We start from the raw sequence: 25,741 nt of genomic DNA, 5'->3' as shown, positions 1-25,741 counted from the left end.
GGTCTTTTTCCTGAGAGCGGGGTGTCATCGCCCCAATCTCCATCGGCTCTCCTTTGTGAGCACAGACACTCTCAAGACTCGGAGCTGACATAGCAGAGGATTTGCTCTCATTAACCCTTGCACGCAGTCTCCTGTCCACCCATATAGCTAATTGCATAGCCTCCTGCAAGTTTCCAGGTGTGGGATAAGCAATCAGCAAATCTTTAACCCTTTCACCTAGCCCCGCAAGAAACAAACTTTTCAAAGCTGAATCGTTCCACCCCACCTGGGCAGACCACCGACGGAAGTGAGAACAATACTTTTCCACATTACCTGATCCCTGCCTCAAACGTCTCAATTCAGACTCAGCAGATGAGACACGATCAGGATCATCGTACAACAAACCCAAAGCAGAAAAAATCTATCCACTGATCTAAAGCACGGATCACTAGGTTGGAGAGAAAAAGCCCATCCCTCAGGATCCTTGCGCAAAAGTGACATTATGAACCCTATGCGCTGTGATTCATCACCAGAGGATCCGGGTCTTAAACGAAAATACAATAAACAAGCATTTTTAAAAGAAAAAAAATCTTGTTGTTCACCAAAAAATAGATCAGGCAGACGTACCTTTGGCTCTACCAAATGTGCTCCAGAACAGCTACTCACGTGTTGTTGGTGCTTGGCCACCTCCAGAGAGAGTCCCTGCAAGCGTTGAGCCAAATCTTGAACAGAGACCATGATGGAAACTGGAGGTCTTTCCTTAGAGAAATTTTTTGGGCTGGACTTACTGTTATGATCTGCTACAAGCACTAAGGAAAGACAGGAGATCTGTCCCTACAATAGAACTAAACTGGATCCCTACGATGTAACGGGGAACCTGATCCTGCGATCAGACCCACTAAAGTCCTCGGCTAGTCTGTACGAAGACCTATAGATGCAAGGGAGGGATCCCTACAAGAACTAGGGACTGGGATAAAGTTGGACACCTCCTAGCCGAAATTTTAGCAGTCAAAGACAAACACACAACAAAGCACATAGAGGTCCGAAGACCTAGCAAAACTAACAGAGAACGGTAACAGAGCACCAAGCTAGCTCAAGAGTAGTAAATACAATGAAGTCCAGCAAGGCCAGGAGGGCGGAGCCGGATTAAATAGGCAAAAATGGTCATGTGACCAGCAAACTAGAAAAAACCTAACAGGAGAGTTCTAACAGTTATGAAGGTAAAAACATGTGCAAGTTAGCTCACCTTGGATAAGGCTTCAATGATCTTTGCACAGAAAAGACCACTCCTGCCCGATGTGGTAGATTGATGATCTGAAGTAAGACATTTCCCAGCCATGTTCCGAAATATAACAATATACAAAGCTTTATTCCAAGAGAGTTAAAAACAACATTCCCAAGTACATCCAAAAATATACAGTATGAAACTCCTACACGTTTCAGACTAAAACTAGCCTGATAAGACAAAAAACTTTGCACTCACTACATTTTGAGAATTTAATAGCAGAAAAAGTAGTACAAAACAATCATTTTGATCATGTAAGACCTTCCTCAGTGTACAGAAATTTCTTTAGTGGACATGAATGAGAGGTGCAGTCTTCTAAGTGGCGCCGTGTTCCCACCGCCATCACCCTTGTTATAAGATACCACATAGTGGTTTATATAGAAGCTAGACACTCATTCCTGTCCACTACTGAAATTTCTGTACACTAAGGAGTCCTCGAGTGCCAAGTTTTTTGTCTTATTGCTCTGGGGTTGGACCCTACTTGTGCACCGATCTGCCGCAGGAGTGCGGTAACCTACCATATTTAAAACTAGTCTGAAACGCATAGGAAGTTTCACATATTTTTGGATATACCTGCCAATGTTTTTAATTCTATTGGAATAAACCTTTGTATATATTTAGATTTCGCAACACGGCTGGAAAATGTTTTGAAGGTAACATGTAATGGCAAACAAAGGTCATGTGGTCCAGTAGCGCAGTCCCATCGTACAGTCAAAACACCCCTTCATGGATCAGTGAGCACTTAACCTACACTATAGGGCTCATTAGGGTAAGAAAAACAATAATTATGTGGGCAATGTCAAAAATGGCAGAGAATGCTATGCAAGTTGGCTCTCGCTCAGAGGAAAGAAACTCCCTAGTGACAATTCATAAAAGTAACTGCCCTAAAAGTCAATGTCCAACCCCTTAACAAACCTTGCTACATCACTAGGGATATTAGCCAAGCCAGATATATAATTGACCAATATCGCTAGTCATGTTGCTAAAGGATTGGATGTTGACTAATTGGAACCTACCTCCAATATTTGTGAGATTGTTTCCTTTCCTCTGGGTTAGATCTCATTTGTATCCTTTTTTTTCCATTGAGTATTGCCATTAAGATTCAACCAAACTCCTTATTGAGAACCAGTAAAAGGTATGAAAAAACAAAAAACATTTATCGAGATTTCTAACACGGATGTACAAATTTATATCTGTGAACTGTGATGTCTAAAACTTTATCCTCAGAAGGGAAGCATTGTGTGGACAAGTGCCAAAAAGTTTATGTAATGAATGTTCCTTGTCCTTCACAATAATGAGGCCCATAAGTATGAGCTAATGTCGACATTTGAAAATTCTTTTAGTTTTCTTTTGAATTTCTGATGTACAATACAAAATTATATTGTGGTACAAGACACTGTATGACAGATTTAAAAGTATTAATACTAAAAGGTCATTTCAAGAATGACAGAAACATTTCGGAATTCAAACTGATAAGAATTTTCGATTCCTTGACAACAGGACTCAATTTAACACCAGGATTTATGACTCACTACATGGATTCAACTTACACCTCCATCACTACACCAGACAGTCTCCAGATAATTAAAATTCTCACAGTTTCTCCATGTGCAACAAAAAACCCTAATTTTACTTCTTTGGCTTATCTTTAGGAGGCATCACCCCCTCCACTTCATGAACAAATGTCCTGCTGGAATATATCTTAAATGTTGTGCGTTCTTAATTTGTCTTAATAATTTAATTTGTAATCCCGCTTGAGCCTGTGTGCTCTGAAAGCTTGTATATATTTTTTTTTTTTCTGGTTAGCCAATGAAGGTATCACTTTGAGAATACTTTTGTCATTTTTGGGCATAAAAGTATTTAAATCTTTTGAATTTCTAAATTCCAAAAATGCATGTGAAGTAAAACAAGTCAATGAGTGGAACAGGCTTCCACGACAGGTGGTGAGTTCTCCTTCAATGGAAGTCTTCAAGCAGAGGCTGGACAGAAGTCTGAGATGGTTTAGTGAATCCTGCATTGAGCAGGGGGTTGGATAAAATGACCCTCAAGGTCCCTTCCAACTCTAACATTTTATGATTCTATGAAGTCAATTCTTTCTATACTTACACATACACATGAATAATAGATTCTAGTTAAAAACAACAGCACAAAGAATCTACTGTACCTTTGAGTTTGGTTGAGCGGTGCCATAAATTGCCATCTTGGGTACCCTTCGAAAGTTAGCTACATTCATTTCCTTCACAGTGCTGAGAACGTCAGGTGAAAACCGTTCATCCAATACCTATAACAGAAAAGGTTTCCACCATGGATATAATGGTACCATGCAGCCGCTTTCACACTCCCGACATTCATAGTTCGAATATGGATTATGTTGTCTAGACCGGCCACAGATCTCTTGACCTGAATTCACAGCCTCAAATATGAGATTGAGGAGTTTGGGTAAGGAGATCAGTGGCTGGTCCAAACATTGAGTTCCATACTATGACTATGAATGTTGGATATCTGTCATCTATACGAATTCAACAGAAATGTAGCCTGCCAGTCATTATAGGTAGAAGCAAACTCTGTATCAGGCAGCTATGTGATGGGACAATAACTGAAGAATTGTTGAACCTCCCGCACATTAGAACTTACCAATATTCGTGTTCCTTTGGTTATTAGCTCTGCAGATACAGTAAGTTCAGACAAATTCATGGTTGCTTGGAGCCTGTAAATCCAAGGATGCGTACACATCCATCGACTAAAACTCAGTGCAAAAGCCAAGGGATACTGAAAGGAGGACATGAATAGATAAAGTATTCAACACATGGATGTTCAATCAAGTGGAATATGGATGATTATTATTTGTTACAACAAAATTTGACAGCAACCATTGAACAGATTGTCCCAAAACAGTTCCTACAATAGAATAATGTTAAAGGCATAAAAAAAATATTTCACTCAATGCTATGGCCAAAATTCAACTTTTTTGGGGGTACATTTTATTACATTTAGTACAAGACTTAAAAACTAAACTAAAATTAATCTTCTTTTCATCCCAAAATTAAATTAGGCAAACAGGAGACTATCGATCGTAATTCTGTTTCTCTGGTATCAGATCCTGCTCTTATGTTAGGGCAGGGGTACCTTGAATCAATGTTTTTTTCCTCAAAAATAGCCCTTCTTCTAATCCTGTAATATCTAGAAAAAGGTGTTTATACTTATAGACACGAGACATCTCAGAGGCATCGTGAACCAGAGGAAGTAAAAACGAAGAACTGCCAAATTGTAAGATCACAAGTAAGGTTGGGGTAATGGATGAGAAACTGATCATCATACAGTTATGTAAAATGTACCTTAATCTGGCTTACCTGCTCATGAAGGTAGAAGTTGAAAGCTATTAGATAAAAGTAGCGCTCAAGACTATTGAGGGTTCCTCTGAGAAAATATTCTTTGGTACTGCTTCCCTGGAAGAATACAAGGAAGTCATTAGGTCATAGTAACGCCAAGAGTCCAATATACATTACATATAATATGGTAGGTCACAACGCCTCTGCACTGATCACGCAGAACACTGTGGTCTCCTACACTGAAGGTTTATGTGGATCCCCTGGCATATCGGCCTGGGCATTGCAGCTTCTATAGCTATACCACTGTACAAAGCATATGAAATTAGTTGTGCCCCGGTTCCTCATGTGGCTTTCCTCCAACACTTATAAACCTCCTTGAATAAATTGTAGGATGAGCTATTCTATTCGTGTTGCCAAGCTCAGCTTCCTGTTTGGTCCTCCATGGACACTTATGGATGCTCATTAGCCCTTAGAAAAAGCCGGTATACCGGCAAAACGCGCATCAGGGAGTTAGTCCCATGTTTATGCTAATGGTGATCTGAGATAGGATCTTATAATGAGACCGCATATGCCAGTATGAGCCATCTGATAGTGTTGCATGATCAATAAATGCTGAGCACGCTGACCGCACAGTATCTGAGTGCAGCCACATAGGTTATGAGACCGCGTCTGCAGCGATCTAGCTGCCTCGGCGCTCACACGCGGCTGGACATGCTGACTACATGTGATTGATGTGGCCGCAGGAATGTGTGAGTGGTGTGACCTTACAGATCACACTTCATCCTGATGACACTACTATATCAGTGAGATTATCTGCAGCTTAACAGCTGCTATACTCACACGCAATTGTTGCACCGACCGCACATACGTGGATGCGGTCCATGTGATAAACAGTGGGTGTGATTTGTCTATTGAGTGTGGTTGACATCCCTACACACCAACAGCAATTTCCTATGCTTACTGCATATACCTCCGAACTATCATTAAAGACGTATAGGGGTATTGGCATTAATTAAAAAACGCACATACTGGTTTGATTAACCATTGATCTACCTCAATTTATAAAATTTAGAAGTTATTATTTTTATGATCTAACTCACATGATCATTTAAATTGGCTGGGAATATAACACAGCAAGAGTGGATAATATATCCCCTAGCATTTAATAGTAATTCCAATCTCACCCAGGAAGGTAGATATTTTAAATGTGATGTCTCATTATGGGGATCCTATATAACTAATATGAAGATTCTATATCCTGACTAATTATTTTTTAGTGACTATGGTCAGGTATCCTATTTGAATATATATTTCTCACACCAGAGCATAACTGGGATTTATTGGGTCACTGCCCGATTACAATCTTTTGGCTGTGACCTTATATGCATCCACACAGGTTCATGTGAAATCTATTTTTAATATATTGTTGAAACAAAGTATAATTTTCTTTATTCGCAACCTTTTTTCCCTTTTCCCATTAGTCTATTGCCTTATTGGTAGTGTACACCTGTGAATAAATGTCGAGTGAGATATGACTGACAAACTATCAACGTGGATGCTTATTAGGCCCTCCTCATTAGGACATTGCAGGTCTAGTAAGCGCTAGAGGTGACCAGGATGGCGGGAGCAGAAGACTAGCTACCAGACTGGATACCTAAACAGTGTAGCATGAATCAAACTCCTCGTCTTTACGGAATTGATTTCCTGGAAATCATCCTTTATGTGTCTGTGTGCATACTGCGCTGCAGGAAATGTTATTATGTGCTTTGCATAGCACCAACAACAGACACACAATGTTATAGACATATTACAGAATCTAAAAAATGGAAAAAATATCATCCAAATAAATACGTCATATATCAGCATCACAAGATCTGTTCAGATGGCAGGCCAGTGCTAAAATAGTTAAAGCGCTCAGAATGACGTCTGCTAGATCGCTGCTGCTTAGAAAGTCTCATTCCTTCCTGATGTAGATCTTGTGTGTTTCAAAATGTTATTACTAATGTGAGCTGTGAATAAACAGCTATGCAGATTCAATTTATGGTCAAGGCAAAGTAATTTTCCACTGTCACCGACATCATACAATGTTTCTCCAGCGGTTTTTCCAATCCCCCAGCTGCACTAGTATTGCACTTCCACTGGTCACTAAGAGGTTAAGAAGAAAATACATCTATGGATGGAGCCTGGTTTCTTAGAGAATGGAAGGACTTCTTTCCTAACACTTTTAGAAAAACATCTTGCTACTCATACTAACAATTAGTTTGAAAATAACCCGGGCAGCAGACAGGACAGCGGCTGCAGTGTTCATCCAAAGTTCAGCTGCACAAGGGTTCTGCCCTTTCCAATCCCATACAATTTTTGTTCTAATTTTGCCACTCAAAAGTGTGGTTCTGTGGTCGGCACTTCTTCTATACAACACTGGGGTCCTAAGTTCATCCAGACAGGGGCAATATCTGCACCAAATGGGTTGTCTGGTTACTAAAAACTAAAATTAAAAAATATATATTTACCGGATTATAAATCAGACTGCAAGACTTCCCCAACTATGGGACACACCCAAGTTTTACCCATCAGAAAATAGTTACAAATTGTTTCATAATAATTAAAATGTTCCTAGTGGTAAAATAACAGGTTAATGTCACTAACTGGTCTAGTGGTTAGGGTTAATCTTTTAATATGACTATTATAATATTATAATCTGCAATGATAAAGAAAACAGCTTCCGTGTTAATAGAGCAGATTTGTAAGTGATGGAATAAAGTGACATCTATCACTGGTTATAAGTGGTAATACTGAATGGTTAGATCAGCTGCTGGGAGAAGTCAAGGGGTTGGAGCAGGTGGCCTCCCCTTCATCTTCCCTGCTCCATTCACCATTGCTCCCATCCACAGGCTGTTGACAGTAATTCTGCTGGGCAAACAGTAGAGGGAGCAAAGAAGGGATAGTGAAACACACAGTAGTCTGTTAGGAGGTTATTGTTAGAACTCTCCTGTTAGGTTTTTTCTATTTTGCTGGTCACATGACCTTTTTTGCCTATTTAATCCTGCTCCGCCCTTCTGGCCATGCTGGACTTCATTGTAATTTCTACTCTTAAGCTAGCCAGGTGCTGTGTAACCTTTCTCAGTCAGTTTAGCTAGGTCTTTTGACCTCTATGTTCTATGTTGTTTGTTTGTCTTTTTACTGCTACAATTTCTGCTAGGAGGTGTCCATCTTTCTCCCAGTCCCTAGTTCTTGTAGGGATCCCTCCCTCACATCTATAGGTCTTCGTACAGACTAGCTGAGGACTTTAGCGGGTCTGATCGCAGGATCAGGTTCCCAGTTACATCGTAGGGATCTAGCTTAGTTCTATTGAAGGGACAGATCTCCTGTCTTTCCTTAGTGCTTGTAGCAGATCATAACAGTAAGTCCAGCCCAAAATTATCTCTAAGGAAAGACCTCCAGTTTCCATCATGGTGTCGGTTCAGGATTTGGCTCAACGCCTACAGGGACTCTCTCTGGAGGTGGCCGAGCTCCAACAACACGTGAGTAGCTGTTCTGGAGCGCATTTTGTGGAGCCAAAGGTACGAATGCCTGATTTATTTTTTGGTGAACAACAAGATTTTTTTCCTTTAAAAATGCTTGTTTATTGTATTTTCGTTTGAGACCCAGATCCTCTAGTGATGAATCACAGCGCAAAGGGTTCATAATGTCACTTTTGCGCAAAGAACCTCAGGGATGGGCCTTTTCTCTCCAACCTAGTGATCCGTGCTTTAGATCAGTGGATAGTTTTTTTTCTGCTTTGGTGTTGTTGTATGATGATCCTGATCGTGTCTCATCAGCTGAGACGGAATTGAGACTTTTGAGGCAGGGGTCAGGTAATGTGGAAAATTATTGTACTCACTTCCGTCGGTGGTCTGCTCAGGTGGGGTGGAACGATTCAGCTTTGAAAAGTTTGTTTCTTGCTGGGCTAGGTGAAATGGTTAAGGATCTGCTTATTGCTTATCCTACACCTGGAAACTTGCAGGAGGCAATGCAATTAGTTATATGGGTGGACATGAGACTGCTTGCAAGGGTTAATGAGAGTAAATCCTTTGCCATGTCAGCTCCTAGTCTTGAGAGGGTCTGTACTGACATTGGAGAGCCGATGGAGATTGGGGCGATGTCACCCCGCTCTCAGGAAAAAGACCGCAGGTTTTCTGAAGGTTTGTGCTTTTATTGCGGAAAATCTGACCATTTCATTAAGAACTGTGTGCTTCGTATGAACAAAGGAAAAAAAAAGGTCAGTTACGCCCGTATAGCCTGTTTAAACACTAAGGGGGTATTTCTTTCTGCTACTACTGCAGCTCAGGAAGAATTAATTGAATTTCGGGTATTTGTGGATTGTGGTTCTACTCTGAATGTGATTGATGGGGGATTCTTGGAAAAACTTAAATTAAAACCCAAACCTTTGTCATCCCCTATTGCCGTGGTTTCTGTCAATGGCTCTCCCTTGAAATGTGTTTCTCACAAGGTTTATGAATTTCCCCTCACTATTAATTGTATTCACCAAGAAAATTTGGATTTGGTAGTATTAAATAATTTGCCTTCTCCAGTAGTTTTGGGGTTACCCTGGTTAAAATTGCACAATCCTGTACTGGATTGGTCTACTAATGAAATTAAGTCCTGGAGCCCTAAGTGTTATGACAAGTGTTGTAACGGGCGCATTGCTGCTGTGGATAAAGGGGAATTACCTGTACCTATTCAGGATTTTTGGAAAGCTTTTTCTGAGGAGGAGTCGCAAGTTTTGCCTCCCCATAGAGACTATGATTGTACCATTGAATTTGTCCCTGGAGCGACTCTTCCTAAAAGTCGTTTATTTAATCTTACTATTCCTGAGAGAAAGGCTTTGGAGGAATACATACAGACGAGCTTGGCCACCGGTCATATCAGACCCTCTAAGTCACCTGTGGCTGTTGGATTTTTTTTTGTTAAAAAAAAAGGACGGCGGTTTACGTCCTTGTCTGGACTTTCACGAGATTAATAAAATTACTGTACGCAATCCCTACCCACTGCCATTGATTCCTGATTTGTTTAACCAGTTAGTGGGGGCCAAGTGGTTCTCTAAAATAGATCTCCGGGAGGCATACAATTTGTTGCGCATGAAGGAGGGTGATGAATGGAAGACTGCTTTTAACACTCCTGTGGGTCATTTTGAGAATCTGGTTATGTCTTTTGGTCTTACCAATGCACCAGCATTTTTTCAGAATCTTATTAATGACATCCTTAGACCTTTGATCGGCAAAAATGTGGTTGTGTATTTGGATGACATTTTGATTTATTCGCCTGATCTGGAGTCTCATTGGCGGAGCGTACGTGAGGTATTACAGTTATTAATTGACAATTCGCTTTTTGCTAAGCTAGAGAAATGTGAGTTCACTGTACAGAGAATTAGTTTTTTGGGCTACATTATCTCCAGCGAGGGCTTTGAGATGGACCCGGTGAAAGTTCAAGCTGTGCAGGAATGGCCTAGGCCTATTGGTTTGAAATCGATACAGAGGTTTTTGGGTTTCGCCAATTATTACAGAAAATTCATTAAAAAAATTTCTATTATTGTTAAACCACTGACCGATCTCACCAGGAAAGGTGCTAATGCGGTTCAGTGGACTACTGAGGCCATTGAAGCTTTTGTGTTTCTAAAGGAGAGGTTCAGCTCTGCTCCCATTCTTATGCAGCCTGATGTAACTAAGCCGTTTTTGGTTGAGGTTGATGCTTCTTCTGTGGGGGTCGGTGCGGTGTTGTCTCAGGAAAACAAGGATGGAGTACATCCCTGTGCCTTTTTTTCAAAAAAAATTTCTGAGACTGAACTTAATTACGATATTGGTAATCGGGAATTGCTGGCTATTAAACTCGCATTTGAACACTGGCGTCATCTCTTGGAAGGTGCTGAATTTCCCATTCAGGTTTTCACTGATCATAAAAATCTGATCTATCTTGATGCTGCCCAGCGCTTGAATGCCCGTCAGGCTAGGTGGGCACTTTTTTTTTCGCGGTTTAATTTTTCTGTTACTTACATCCCGGGTACCAAGAATGTTAAAGCTGATGCTTTGTCTCGCAGCTTTTCTCCCATGGTCGGTGCTGAGGAGGAGGAGAGCATTTTACAAGAAGGTGTTGTGATTGCTGCATTGGACTCCGTTTTGGAAGATGAGATTCTTAAAGCACAGGAGAATGCCCCATCTAACACTCCCCATGGCAGGTTGTTTGTGCCTAGGACCTTTAGGAGAGATTTGTTTGTTGAGTGTCATGAGCCTCGGTTGGCAGGTCATCCAGGAATTTCTGAGACCAAGAGACTTGTGGGTCGCAGTTTTTGGTGGCCTGGATGGCAGAAGGAAATCATTAAGTGGGTGCGCCAATGTACTGTGTGTGCTAGATCTAAGTCTTCTCATACTCCTGCTGCGGGGTTGCTTTGCCCTCTGGAGGTTCCTAGTGCACCTTGGACACATCTGGCTATGGACTTTATTACTGACCTTCCCTCCTCTGAGGGTTTCACGGTCATCTGGGTGGTCGTGGACCGTTTTAGCAAGATGTGTCACTTGGTTCCCTTCATCAAAGTGCCCTGCGCTAAGACACTCGCTAAGGCCTTTGTCAAGGAAATGGTCAGACTCCATGGTGTTCCTACTGACATTGTTTCTGATAGGGGACCTCAGTTCGTGGCTCGTTTTTGGCGTGCCTTTTGTGACAGGTTGGGAGTTCATTTGTTGTTTTCATCTGGATATCATCCTGAGTCTAATGGCCAGACAGAAAGGAAGAATCAGGATGTTGAGCAGTTCTTGCGTTGTTTTGTGGCAGACAATCAAGAGGGGTGGTCTGAGTTTCTGCTGCTTGCTGAATTTGCTCTTAACAACCATACATCCTCTTCTGCTGGGTGTTCGCCTTTTTTTTGTTGTTCTGGGAGACATCCGTCTTTTGGGTCATTCTCCAAATTGGTATCGGCTGTGCCTGAGGAACAGAGTTTTTACGGTGATTTGGAGAGAGTTTGGATGGATGTGCGTGGTAATCTTCAGGAGGCTAATAAAAAATCTAAGAGGTACTATGAAAGGAAAAGTCAAGAGGTTTTGTTTACGGTTGGTGACATGGTTTGGTTGTCCTCTAAGAATCTGCGGTTGAGGATTCCTTCTAAAAAATTGGGTCCCAAGTTTGTAGGGCCCTTTAAGGTGCTTCAGGTAGTTAACCAATCTGCTGTTAGGTTGGAGGTTCCTACCTCCTGGAAGATTAATCCGGTGTTTCATGTTTCTCTATTGAAAAAAGCTGATGTATCAGATAGAGACGCCACTGCCACTGTTCCTCCGGTGGTGGAGGACGGGGAATATGAAATTTCCCGCATCCTTAATTCTAGACGGTATAGGGGGAGTTTGCAGTATCTCGTCGCTTGGAAGGGTTTCGGTCCCGAGGATAACTCATGGGTGAGTCCGGATGATGTTTCTGCTTCCAGACTTGTCAGAGCGTTTCACAAGAGGTTTCCTGATAAGCCTAGGCCTAGGGGATCTGGAGGATCCTCATAGAAGAAGGGGTACTGTTAGAACTCTCCTGTTAGGTTTTTTCTATTTTGCTGGTCACATGACCTTTTTTGCCTATTTAATCCTGCTCCGCCCTTCTGGCCATGCTGGACTTCATTGTAATTTCTACTCTTAAGCTAGCCAGGTGCTGTGTAACCTCTCTCAGTCAGTTTAGCTAGGTCTTTTGACCTCTATGTTCTATGTTGTTTGTTTGTCTTTTTACTGCTACAATTTCTGCTAGGAGGTGTCCATCTTTCTCCCAGTCCCTAGTTCTTGTAGGGATCCCTCCCTCACATCTATAGGTCTTCGTTCAGACTAGCTGAGGACTTTAGCGGGTCTGATCGCAGGATCAGGTTCCCAGTTATATCGTAGGGATCTAGCTTAGTTTTATTGTAGGGACAGATCTCCTGTCTTTCCTTAGTGCTTGTAGCCTATCATAACAGTTATGCTGCTCCTTAAAAGGGTATTCTCAAGTGGTCTCTAGAGCAGTTCAGAGCAATGCAGTCTCCTTACTTCTTGGTTTCTGGCAGGGTGAGCTCTCTCCCTTGAGCCCTGGTGAATAGCAAATTATAGTATTAGAATTATAAAGCTTAGCGCAAGTTCTGCTGTAACACATTCAGCCATCAGTGGTTTGAATCTACACTGTTATCACAGTATTCACACATAGAAATAACAGGGCATTTGAACAAGCACACAGCTCAGGACAGGGAAAGCAGAGAGCCTTGTTTAAGAAACCTGCTGTGGAAGCTGCTGGCGATTTATAAATGTATCTCTTCAGAAGATGAGGAAAAGGAGGTGAGCAGATAACTGCTGTGTATAAAATTAATGGATATTAAGAATTAACCCCTCTCCTGGAATATAACTACTTCACAGCTCTCAGCCAGGGTTCGGAGGCCGGGCTCCATGGAAACCATCTGTACACTACAAAAAATAAAATCTCTCATTGCAGGAGAACAGCAGCAGAAGAAAAAAGAGGGTCAATTGTAAACATGCTTATTTTCATGCTGTCTAACCAATTAAAGCAATTTAATATTTTGAGAACACCCCTTTAAGGTCCAGCAAGGTACGGAGGATGGACGAGAACCTGTAAGATGCTATGGATGGCAGTGTGCCAAATGTGCTGTCCAATATGAAAGAAAACACTGGCCCCGCACCACTCAATGTGACGGACATATCTTTTCCTATGTACTTACAGTCATTGGACTAGTCAGAGCTCTATGGTCTATATAGTTCCTGGTCTGTTTGTCAATCTGTTCGCTCTGAAACGTTGCAGCGTTTCATAGAGACATACGATATACATGGCAAGTGGTACAGTCAGGCTCAGATTCATTCTGCCCATGGTTCAGCAGTAATTACAAGCATTTGTAGAAGGAGTGGCGTTATCAGAACATAATACACATTAGTGGACTATTGGCTTATAGCTCACAATACATTCACTCATCCCATCACCTAAACTGCACACATCTACATGGGACTGTGACCCATGTAAAGTCTGCATTGTACAGAATGAGAGCTGTCTCTTGACTAGTCATAACTCCATCTCTTCTAAACCAGATTACTTTAAGCGGTGTTAAGATACTGGTGTAGCACTGCTGAAATGCAGTGGCTGGAGGATCACGAGCAAGGAACAAGCAGCAGTAATAGAAGTCCTTGGACATGGCAAATGAGTTGTAGGAAACAATCCGTAGATAAATGTGAACAGTCTAGATAAGAAAGTTCAGGAACTGGAGACTGGAACTAAACTAACAGCTAGACACAATACTCAAGCAATGAGCGAGGGATCCATGTAACTATAAGAAGGATCAAACAGGAAACAAGATGGATTCCCCAGGTTCAGAATCTGCCATCTTAGTAAAAGGCAACTGCAGAACACAGCAGCAGCCTCTAGTGGTAAGGAATGGAATTGCAGCATAATTATCAAGGTGAACATTAGCAGCCACTAGTGTTCAAACCATAGAAGGACTAAAGGAATCCTGACAAGAGGTTGCCTTACTAATAGCTCAATTATGCAGCATAAAATTAAAAGATATATATTTACCTAATGGACCGGCACCATTCCTACAATCTGTTTTGTTCTCCAGCAGTCACATGACAAACAATGTCATGTGATAAGTGCAGTTTATCAGTTGTCGCTGATCGGCTGCAGTCTTCATTATTCCGTTCAAGTGACATTCATTCTGACAGAATAGTGACTACTGCAGTGGTCGCATGACTATTTATGCTACATGTCTGCAGGGGAACACAGATTGGAGGAAGGCTGGTCTAGGGCACAAGTATACCGTTGTGGGAAACCCCTTTAATGTCTGCCTCCACCTCGTGATAACTGTTTTTCATTCTGACTGTCTGGGTTGATTGAGCATCCATAGCAATAGTACTGCTCAGAGTCTCGGTTTATTGAGCATCCATAGCAATAGTACTGCTCAGAGTCTGGGTTTATTGAGCATCCATAGCAATAGTACTGCTCAGAGTCTGGGTTTATTGAGCATCCATAGCAATAGTACTGCTCAGAGTCTGGGTTTATTGAGCATCCATAGCAATAGTACTGCTCAGAGTCTGGGTTTATTGAGCATCCATAGCAATAGTACTGCTCAGAGTCTGGGTTTATTGAGCATCCATAGCAATAGTACTGCTCAGAGTCTGGGTTTATTGAGCATCCATAGCAATAGTACTGCTCAGAGTCTGGGTTTATTGAGCATCCATAGCAATAGTACTGCTCAGAGTCTGGGTTTATTGAGCATCCATAGCAATAGTACTGCTCAGAGTCTCGGTTTATTGAGCATCCATAGCAATAGTACTGCTCAGAGTCTGGGTTTATTGAGCATCCATAGCAATAGTACTGCTCAGAGTCTGGGTTTATTGAGCATCCATAGCAATAGTACTGCTCAGAGTCTGGGTTTATTGAGCATCCATAGCAATAGTACTGCTCAGAGTCTCGGTTTATTGAGCATCCATAGCAATAGTACTGCTCAGAGTCTGGGTTTATTGAACATCCATAGCAATAGTACTGCTCAGAGTCTGGGTTTATTGAGCATCCATAGCAATAGTACTGCTCAGAGTCTGGGTTTATTGAGCATCCATAGCAATAGTACTGCTCAGAGTCTGGGTTTATTGAGCATCCATAGCAATAGTACTGCTCAGAGTCTGGGTTTATTGAGCATCCATAGCAATAGTACTGCTCAGAGTCTGGGTTTATTGAGCATCCATAGCAATAGTACTGCTCAGAGTCTCGGTTTATTGAGCATCCATAGCAATAGTACTGCTCAGAGTCTGGGTTTATTGAACATCCATAGCAATAGTACTGCTCAGAGTCTGGGTTTATGGAGCATCCATAGCAATAGTACTGCTCAGAGTCTGGGTTTATTGAGCATCCATAGCAATAGTACTGCTCAGAGTCTCGGTTTATTGAGCATCCATAGCAATAGTACTGCTCAGAGTCTGGGTTTATTGAGCATCCATAGCAATAGTACTGCTCAGAGTCTGGGTTGATTTAGTACCACTTACAATAGTCAAAGGACTCCATAACAATGGTACCGACCTATTGACCCAGACTCGGAGCAGTCACAGGGCGACCGCAGGCACTGAGCACAGATCAGAGAATCTGGACAAGGTGGCTATGAAGAGCGTGACTGCAAGGATTGGCCCAAGTGCTTCTTGACTGTGTTGTATAATCATTAAACAAGCAGTCACTGCTCCGTTCCCCTGTCTGCAGTTTAACAGGCACTTTTTAGGATGATTTTTTTTGCTAAAAAGTAAATTGTATAATCCAAAAAAATACAGCAAGAAACATAATAAACATTGCAATACCTTCTAAAAACTGGTTAGTGCCAATTATTAAAGTGGTTGTCCCATCTCGCACATTTATGGCGTATCCACCTCCTGAAACTGGCTTAAGAACAGGACGGCATCTTATGCTTTCGCCATAGTATGCGAGTCTCTCTATTCATTTGTATGGGAATTCTAAAAAAAAAATATAGGGTAGGTGACGCGCCCCTGGGCCTGTGTCGCGCTGCGTTGCGCACGAGGGAGCTTACCCGGAGCTGGATCTCTTGAGGGTTGTAGTCTCGTGGCGGTGATCCGGTCCGTGCCCAGGGAGTCAGACTAAGTGGCGCTGTATCAGCGGTAGATGATGGACGACTACGCCACCCGTTGAATGCAGCTATGGAGCTGCCGCTGCAGGGCAGACCGCTGAGGCCGGTGGAAGGATGGTGCAGCGTGGATGGTATAACCCCCAACGGGAGGGGTATGGCCTCAGGGCAGCCGACGTGGATGATGGGGGTAGCAGGAACCACTCAGACGATGCGGTGTAGTTCAAGGTCTTTACTGGTGACAAAGATAGACCCTCCCGGAGTACTGGCTAGCGGTTGGGGCCTGGTCAGTCCTTGAGCAGATGGGATCTCCCCTGGCCAGGCGGAGTTGTAGGCCTCCCAAACTAACGATACTCTTCTGGCTACCTTGCTAGAAGCGAGTATAAGTAGCCCACGTCCCTGAGTGTACCGTGTGGTGCTCACCCGTATGGCCGGTGACTCGGGGCCTTCTAGTAGCTTCCGCTCCACGACGGCGGTGCTGGTCCCATGCGTGTGACTGTGCCTTCGGGTTTCTTGGCCAGAGGACCTGAAATCCCCTGCCTGACGGATTCTGCTGCTGGGTAGGAGTTAGTCCCCACAGCCTCGGACTCCGGGTCCGGTAAGAAATCTTCTCAGTCAGGGCGAGCTCTGCAGCTGCCAGCCCCTGACTCTTTGTAACACTGCTCCCACAGAGCTCCTGTTGTTTCTTCCTATGCTGCTTCTCTTCTCTACTTCTGGCATGGCCCAGGAGCTGGGCCCAGCCGGAGCCACAGCTCCCTGTCAGCCCTCCTGGCTGAACTCTCCCTCTCAACTCTCTAACCCTGCCTCAGCCCCAGGTTTATACAGGGGAAGTTCTTCCCCTCCCAGGACTGGGCAGGAGGTGTGGCATGCATAGGATTCCTGACCAAGAGACCTCCCACCTGCTCTCAGACATAACATTGCCGTTACTGTGGAAACCAGACCCCTGGGGTGCCACATTCCCCCCTAGTGAAATTTAGTACTCCGGGACTAAACATATTTTTAGAAAAACATAACAAGGTATAAACAATAATAATACAATAAGAAAAACACATAAAGATGGTTACGGCGTGTCCGCAACCGGGTGCAGTCTTTGAAGAAAAGCAAGGTGTCCATTTCACCAAAACAGGGAGACGTAACCAGGTAGGGGTCTGTCCTGCCCCGAGTCCTTAACAGTCTTTTAGTCCATCCTGGGTTACGCTCCACTAACTGTACAAAGGATTCCCGGTAAATCCACCAAGGACTCCTATAAATTACTAGAAACACATAATTATTTACAGGATATGGCCGCTCTCAGTCCTCGGCCAGTGGGGATAAGGAATGGCTGCTCACAGTCCTCAGCCTGGTTTAAGATAGGGGCACATGGGGAACAATTCACTAATCCCAACGGGGACCATATTTTAATTAGCAGCAGTCCTTGTACCCTTACGGGTAACTATTTACAGCTCTTTATTCACGCTACTTCCCTTCAGTAGCTATGTCCTCTTTGTGCTCCCTCCTGAGGGTAGTCCTCAGACCCGTCCGGGTCCTCTTGGCTTTCCTCGTATTGGTAGTACTGCAGCTCCTCCTCGGTTAGCTGGGTTAGTATCCCTGCGACAGTCTTCCTCCCAGGTGGCCAGGATTTTACTTCCCTTTTGGCTGCCCCGGTTAGTTGGGCCACCAGGATGCTCACTTTTTGCTCTTCTGTGAGGGGGTACACCTGGAAGAGGCTATCCAGCTTTTCTCTAAAGTCATGCAGGGTATGTGACTCCCCTGAGTACTGGGGTAGCCAAGCTGCTCCCGGGATATAGGGCATGGTGAAGGGCATAACTGCAGCAGCGGTAGCGCTGGCGGGGGTTGAGGCAGTGAAGCTCTCCTCCGTATCCGACATCTTCCTCCCCCCTAGTGGACCGTGGCCTACCTTGCGATGATCCTCTTCCGTAGGCCGCGGCTCCGCAGTGGATCGTCAGGGTTGAGGACCTTCCGTCGCGCTCCTGTGACGTCGGCGTCTGCTGGGCTCCTTCCAGGACCTTACGCAACGTCCGGACGTGAGGCGGGGCTTCAGTTCTCGCGCGCTTTCGGAGTCCACGCCCCTCTTCTTCCCGCGCGGCGTCCTCAAGATGGCGTCCAATGGCGGGAAAACTCCACGGATGGCGGGAAGAAGGCAGAAGATGGCGCCGGATGGCGGGAAACTTCACCGATGGCGGGAAGAAGGCTGAAGATGACGCTGGATGGCGGGAATCTTCACCACAGGTAAGTTTGAACAGTCTTTTTCAGGCACGCAGTACCCGGTGGTTGCGGGCACGAAATCCTGCCGACTACGCCAAAAGTTGACGCGCCCCTGGGCCTGTGTCGCGCTGCGTTGCGCACGCGGGAGCTTACCCGGAGCCGGATCTCTTGAGGGTTGTAGTCTCGTGGCGGTGATCCGGTCCGTGCCCAGGGAGTCAGACTAAGTGGCGCTGTATCAGCGGTAGATGATGGACGACTACGCCACCCGTTGAATGCAGCTATGGAGCTGCCGCTGCAGGGCAGACCGCTGAGGCCGGTGGAAGGATGGTGCAGCGTGGATGGTATAACCCCCAACGGGAGGGGTATGGCCTCAGGGCAGCCGACGTGGATGATGGGGGTAGCAGGAACCACTCAGACGATGCGGTGTAGTTCAGGGTCTTTACTGGTGACAAAGATAGACCCTCCCGGAGTACTGGCTAGCGGTTGGGGCCTGGTCAGTCCTTGAGCAGATGGGATCTCCCCTGGCCAGGCGGAGTTGTAGGCCTCCCAAACTAACGATACTCTTCTGGCTACCTTGCTAGAAGCGAGTATAAGTAGCCCACGTCCCTGAGTGTACCGTGTGGTGCTCACCCGTATGGCCGGTGACTCGGGGCCTTCTAGTAGCTTCCGCTCCACGACGGCGGTGCTGGTCCCATGCGTGTGACTGTGCCTTCGGGTTTCTTGGCCAGAGGACCTGAAATCCCCTGCCTGACGGATTCTGCTGCTGGGTAGGAGTTAGTCCCCACAGCCTCGGACTCCGGGTCCGGTAAGAAATCTTCTCAGTCAGGGCGAGCTCTGCAGCTGCCAGCCCCTGACTCTTTGTAACACTGCTCCCACAGAGCTCCTGTTGTTTCTTCCTATGCTGCTTCTCTTCTCTACTTCTGGCATGGCCCAGGAGCTGGGCCCAGCCGGAGCCACAGCTCCCTGTCAGCCCTCCTGGCTGAACTCTCCCTCTCAACTCTCTAACCCTGCCTCAGCCCCAGGTTTATACAGGGGAAGTTCTTCCCCTCCCAGGACTGGGCAGGAGGTGTGGCATGCATAAGATTCCTGACCAAGAGACCTCCCACCTGCTCTCAGACATAACATTGCCGTTACTGTGGAAACCAGACCCCTGGGGTGCCACATAGGCATGCATGCCAAATTTCAGAACACCCATAAAAATGAATGGAGAAAGTACGGCTCCTCTACCTCAATAGAGGCATGAAAGGAGGCCCTGTTCTTGATACAGAGGCAGGTCCTTTATATTCAGTGAATATGCCATACATGTATGAGATAAGGAAGCTCCTTTAAGCCAGACATCCCCTTTCATTTATGAGATGATCAACCAAAAGGGCCATATCAATGACATATATGGCATCCTTAGTAATGGTTGCTTAAATGGGAGTTCTGGGTGGCATTCAGGTGTAGTAGCACCCCTTTACTTTATGTTTCTGTCTCCATATTGGATCCCCCTTAATTAATTGGCCCTAGTGCAAGCAGCTCAGAGATAGGAAAACTAGACTGTGCCCCCCATAGGAGACCAAAAATGATTGTGCTCACTGCTAAATAAGGAAATATTAAAGAAAATGTCTTTTTTCTGGACCTTGACAGCACACAGCTGTGGTTACATGCAGACAAAGTCATCTATAGAACTATGCCCTCAGCTCCACACCAATAATCAACTGACTTATAAAACAAGGCGTTCTCGCGTTTAATCAGGGCTTACAAATAACATCAATGATGGACTTTTCTAGATTATATAGGTAAACACCATTGCTGCAAAAGAGAACCTAATTAGCATTAGTCGCATAGATGACATCGGGTAATTACGGATTTGTATAATACCAATTATTGACAAGCTCAACAGGGATCTAAACTGGGATTTTCACAGACTGTTTTCCACATTTCTAAGTGGACAAGAGGTTTACAATTACGTTAATAATTTTTTAAAATTTTTACGTTAAAAAAGTTTCTCCACCTTCTCCTTTCTGACAGTCCATGAAAATCAGACCTCACTCGGATGTCATCTGTGTGCCGACCCATAGACTTGCGTTGCTGATTTTGATCTCACCCTTGGTTCAAAATCTGACATGTCTTGGTTTTTTTTTTAAGCGGACCACTTGGTCCAAGGAAAAAATCTCACATGTCAACAGAGTGACTGCAGACTTTTAGTCTTTTGCCGGATAACCCCTTTTAAGAATTTGGCCAAAGATGCCAAATAAAAGGTCTAATATTGGTGATATTTTATTTTGTTTAAACCACTGATGGTGGAGCACTGAGTGACATAATGGAGACCGTCAGTTTTTAGCATTTTCTTAAAAATGCTGAACCAAAACGGACTAGGCGATTTAAGATAACAAATCAAACTTTCTGATTTCAAGGTTTCTTAAAGAGAAGGACAAAAATTGCTATATAAAAGCAGTCCCCTCTCTTCAGGTCTATATAGTAAAGAATGATACTATTGCATAGGAAAGGTAACATTTTAACTATTTTATATAAAACTATTAAGGGACACCAGGTGGCGCTATACTCAATACAATGATAAAATATACATACAGTAATTACCTTATATTCTTTTCCACAATTTTGCACTTTGTTTCCTTCACTTTTCTCTAAGAGTCATAACATTTATTATTTTATTTTTCAATTTCTACAGCGGTATGATGATGTGGTTTTTTTTTTTTAGGGATGAGTTGTAATTTTTAATGACACTATTCACTTTACCATGTTGTGTACTGAAAAATGGTGAATAAAAATGGTGAAAAAAAACTCTGCCGTTTTTTTTTTTTTTATTTCATTTTTGCGACACGACATTCATTGTGCCATATTCAGATCAATATGAGTAGAACAATCCCAAACTTGTATATATTTTTTGAAGGGGTAAAAAAAAAGAAAATCAGAACAATGGAAAGAAAATTGTTCCAAGACCCATAACATTTATTTGTATTTCACTTGAGCTGTGGTAAGGGTTTGTTTTTTGCATTGACAGCTGATTGTTTTTATTGATACCATTTTGGGATACATGTTTTGATAATTTTATTGCATTTTCAGGGGGGAAGTTACCAAAAAAATGCCAGATCTGTCATTTCGGCTTGTTTTCTATTCATGACCCCAAATGGGTTATTTAATTTTAGATTTTCATAGATCGGACTTTTAGAAACCTAATAATAACAAGTATGTTGGTTATTTTAATTGGGAAAAAAGGTTTAGGCTGAGTGCCCACGATGCCGATTTAATGCGTCTCCGCGGTGGAAACGCATTAAAATCGTTTGTTAAGAGGTCTGGTATGTATCCCAATGATAATCCGTGTGCTGTGCACATGCTGCGGAAATTTCCGCTGCGGATTATCATTGTGGAAAAATCTGCAGCACAACCAATTTGGGCACGATTTCGCGGCGAAATCGCGCCCATTGATTTGCATTGAACCGCATAACATCCGCATGTATACATGCGGATGTTATGTGATTCAATGCGCGGATGGTACCTGGGTCTGGAGAAGAGGAGACTCTCATCCGACCCGGGTACCATCGTACCTGCAAGTAAAAAGAGAATTATAAAGTAAAAAATAAAAAAAAATTATTCATACTCACCTCTCCGGCGGCCCCGGTCTCCTCCTGGTCGCGTCCTCTCTCCTCGGCGTCCCGCGGTGTACTGGGAGGACCTGCGGTGATGTCATTTAATCAGCGGATGGTCACGCAACCATCACCTGATCGCTGACCTCAGCGGTCGCGTGACCATCCGCTAACTAAATGACGTCACCGCAGGTCCTGCCAGTACACCGCGGGACGCCGAGGAGAGAAGACACAGCCGGGAAGAGACTGGGGGTGGCCGGAGAGGTGAATATAAGGTTTTTTATTTCTTTTTAATCCTTCATTCTTTTTTATACATTAGATGCAGCATTTGAGAGTAGAAATTTCCTTTAAGTTGGTCACAGAGTATAAATCCATGCCAGATGCATGGATTTATATTGTGTGACCAACTTGTCAAGCCCTTTTCCAAGTGATGCTCAAAATCGCTTGGAAAAACGCTTGAAATAAACGCATGTAAAAACGCTGAAAACACACTGAAAAAACGCATGTAAAATCTGCATGCATTTTTTCTGCCAAGGAGATGCATAAATGCTCAGGAAATTTCTGCTTCAAATCTGCATCGTGGGCACATACTGTTATTCAAACTTTATTTTTATTTTCTTAGTCCCATAGGGACTTGAACCTGTAGCTGAGCTTCATGGGAGAACAAATTAGGCAACTGAGGCCTACACTAGACCCCTGGCTGCCATGCAACCCATCAGCATACTGTGATCAATTTCTAAGGGGACAATGGACTGTTGTGTCATACTATGCCACCAGTTAAAGAACACCTGTCAGCACGAACGTGAAATCTAAAGTACAGACATGGCTATAGTAGTGACGGAATACGGAGTAAATGGATAAATTGATGAAGAAATCCGCTTTGCTGCTCTTGTTTAATCACCATTTGAAGTTTTCTGCTAATTAGATTTGGGTGCACAGGGGCCGGACTGTACACGGGGTCTTCTCCTTCCCGTCTGTGATTGCCCGGCCCCTCTGTCTGCCTCCGGTCTTTGACCGACAGGTAACTGCTTTTTCAGTGATCCGCCCCCTGTTTGATACCTCGCGCAGGCATGATCATTGCCTTGAGCGCCGCATGCGCAGATCGGGTTCTCAGCATTCTCAGCTCACAGCGATGCAGATGCAATTTTATTGTGGCCCAGCCAGAAACGCAGTCTGTGTATGCACAGGGCATGGCAGTGATGGGGCCAGCACAGATGGTGCAGCTAGCAGTTTGGGCAGCATGAATCTCCTGAGAGGTTCTCGTTTAGCCACAAGACATTATAATGGATGCTCTCTGGTTTAGAAGACTTGTTCATATACCCATCAAGAACTTCCAACTTAATAGAGGGGGTCTTCTGTTCAACATCCTCATCTCTAGACCAGAATGAAGGTGGTCACTAAGAGCTTCTCTTGCTCTTGAGGACCTGTCCTGTTCGGAGTCAATCAAACAACAATATTATAAATGGGCAATGTGTAATGCTTAGTTTGCCCTGTGGAGGTGCTGCAGGGGAACTAACCACGGACGCTTCTAACAAGTAGAAGATCTCCAGAGCAGAGAACTCTTCTAAATTAGATTTAGATTAGTGCTAATAAACTGCATTTTTCAAGAGCCTGTGGTTCAGGAACATCAGAAGATTACTGGGCACAGCTCCAAACATGAAATCACTTGACAGTGGTTTATCCTCCTCTGCCAAAAACAGGTTTTTATAGCTGCACCTCAAATGGTGCCATAGACCTTGTTCAAATTAAAAGTTCTAAGAGCTTTTGTTTAGTTCCCTGGGTGCTCGGGACAATAGTGAGCCCTCAGGCGTCTCTGGTTGGCAGGTCTACAGCTGTGGAACGTGCTACATTCATAGCACTGAATACTGCACCAAGAGTCCAACAACCTATCTGCTGCACTCACAAAATGCCACTGCAGAAGAAAAACAAAAGTCTTGAGATCCTTTTCTTCCACATAGGAATAAAGACAGGTCTGTCACGGATTTATCAATTGCTGCCATTAGTTAGAAAAACTCAAAGCAGGACAAAAGCAATGTAATGATTCACGGCCCCCTCTACAAAGCCAGAGATACAGTAAAATGTAGGCTGCACAAGGGGAACCATAATACAGGGGAATGAAAATGTGGGATGATCAGTGAACACCGCAAACTAAAATCAGGTAAATACTGTACATGAACAGCTATATTATTCTTTATTAGTTTATGCCGCACTATATATGCAAAAACTAATGATGTAGATGAACTCCATCAGAAGATGATTAATACCATCAGTCAGAGCCAGAAATGGATAGGTGTTCGATATGCAGGCACATAGCAGTCATTTGCACAGCTATATTTACAGCAAGAATGAGATTACCCCAAGAAAGGGAAGAACGCAATTTGATAAAGATTGTACAGCCAATTGCCACCATAAGGGGATAATAATCATCGTTCTCTCTAGTTGGGTAGGGGCACTCAGTGGGCAGGGGTGCTGCTGCCTGGTCACTTTACTCAGAAAGGAGACTTTTCCTTGGGACCGGGGCTACACGTGGGGCACAATCATCACATAAGTCCACCAGGATGCAAGTTGGACATCGCTGTTTAATCATTTCATATATTTAAGTATAAAAACGACTGCTGACCCGAACAACAAGTACAATCTGTCAATGTTTCATCTGATGGCAGTTTTCTAATCCATCAGATTACAGTATCATGCATCGCACATATTACGCCCGTTTATCTCTGCCATCTATAGAGCCACTCTTAATCAGATGGAAGTATCAGGATGATTGGGTAACAGAGTACTTTGTCATTTCTCAGCAGGATGTATACGATGTCGCCCGTTGGAGGTTATGACATCTCCTTTATTCCCTCTCAGACAGTTACAAGTTCTAATCTAGAGACACAGCGCATGAAGACAGTATCTTATAACCACACTGCTATGACAGACATCTACTCATCTACTTGGAGATAAAGATAAATTTCCTCGTGAGTGCACCCTTGGAACAGATTGTGAATTCCTAAAGCTTCCTGAATGACAAACATTGCATGAGAGATGCGCGGCCATTCTCCGCATCTTGTCACCCAGACACTTGCTTTTACTGAATACACCTTCCTGACACAGTTTACGTCAAGTCTGTCCTGTTTATACGACTCGTTTGAATTGTTATGAATCAGAAAAGACACAATTTCCTTCCTTTATTAAACTAACAGCCCCGGATCTGCCAGCAATCTGCGATGTGTACATTGTGGTTAGATAATGAGGAGGATTTTCTTCTAGCTGCAGGGAAGAAAACACCTGTCTGCATGAGCGCAAACAACAAAGCGGTGACAGCATGTAGCCATATGCACAAATCACTAATAACTATTACACAATGTCACAACAGCCCTTATGAAGGATCAGCTCTCTGACCACATCTGGAGTTTATACATTATATAGGGGAGACTCCATTCACCTGAATTTGGTAGTCTTCACCAATGCCCTCCAACTTCTTCTTGTAATCGTAGATGGCTGACTTGATATCATGCATTTCCGAACATAAGGAAACAGCATGGTCCACCTAGATCAGAAAAAAATAAAACTAACTTGTCACAAGATACCAGAACATTGAAATATATTGAATCTAAAAAAAATATAGCCATCATGATGAAGAGAGTTTGATCTTTTATGTGGTAACAAATGGAGGCAAAACCTGGACTATAAAGAAACAATACAGAAGAAGAATCGATGCCTTCTAAATGTGATGCTGGAGAAGGATGATATCAATACCATGGATGGT

At 43.6% G+C, this 25,741-nt stretch overlaps 1 protein-coding gene across 3 annotated transcripts in view; it reads right to left on the bottom strand.

Moving 5' to 3' along the window:
* The window catches only part of PALD1 (phosphatase domain containing paladin 1), a 354,590-nt gene that overhangs the window by 145,299 nt on the left and 183,550 nt on the right, over nt 1–25,741 (bottom strand). For all 3 annotated transcript variants that reach the window (XM_073685734.1, XM_073685736.1, XM_073685735.1), the window contains 4 exons: nt 25,418–25,522; nt 4,615–4,710; nt 3,899–4,033; nt 3,429–3,545 (listed from right to left, as the gene is read on the bottom strand). In XM_073685734.1, coding sequence (XP_073541835.1) covers nt 3,429–3,545; nt 3,899–4,033; nt 4,615–4,710; nt 25,418–25,522 — 453 coding nt within the window. The remainder of the gene's footprint in view (nt 1–3,428; nt 3,546–3,898; nt 4,034–4,614; nt 4,711–25,417; nt 25,523–25,741) is intronic.

The sequence above is a fragment of the Phyllobates terribilis genome, unplaced genomic scaffold, assembly GCF_046119375.1.
Source record: "Phyllobates terribilis strain yellow unplaced genomic scaffold, ASM4611937v1 Scaffold_5__5_contigs__length_657084704, whole genome shotgun sequence".
NCBI classification, from domain to species: Eukaryota; Metazoa; Chordata; class Amphibia; order Anura; family Dendrobatidae; genus Phyllobates; species Phyllobates terribilis.
This window is presented reverse-complemented; position numbering and strand designations above follow the sequence as displayed.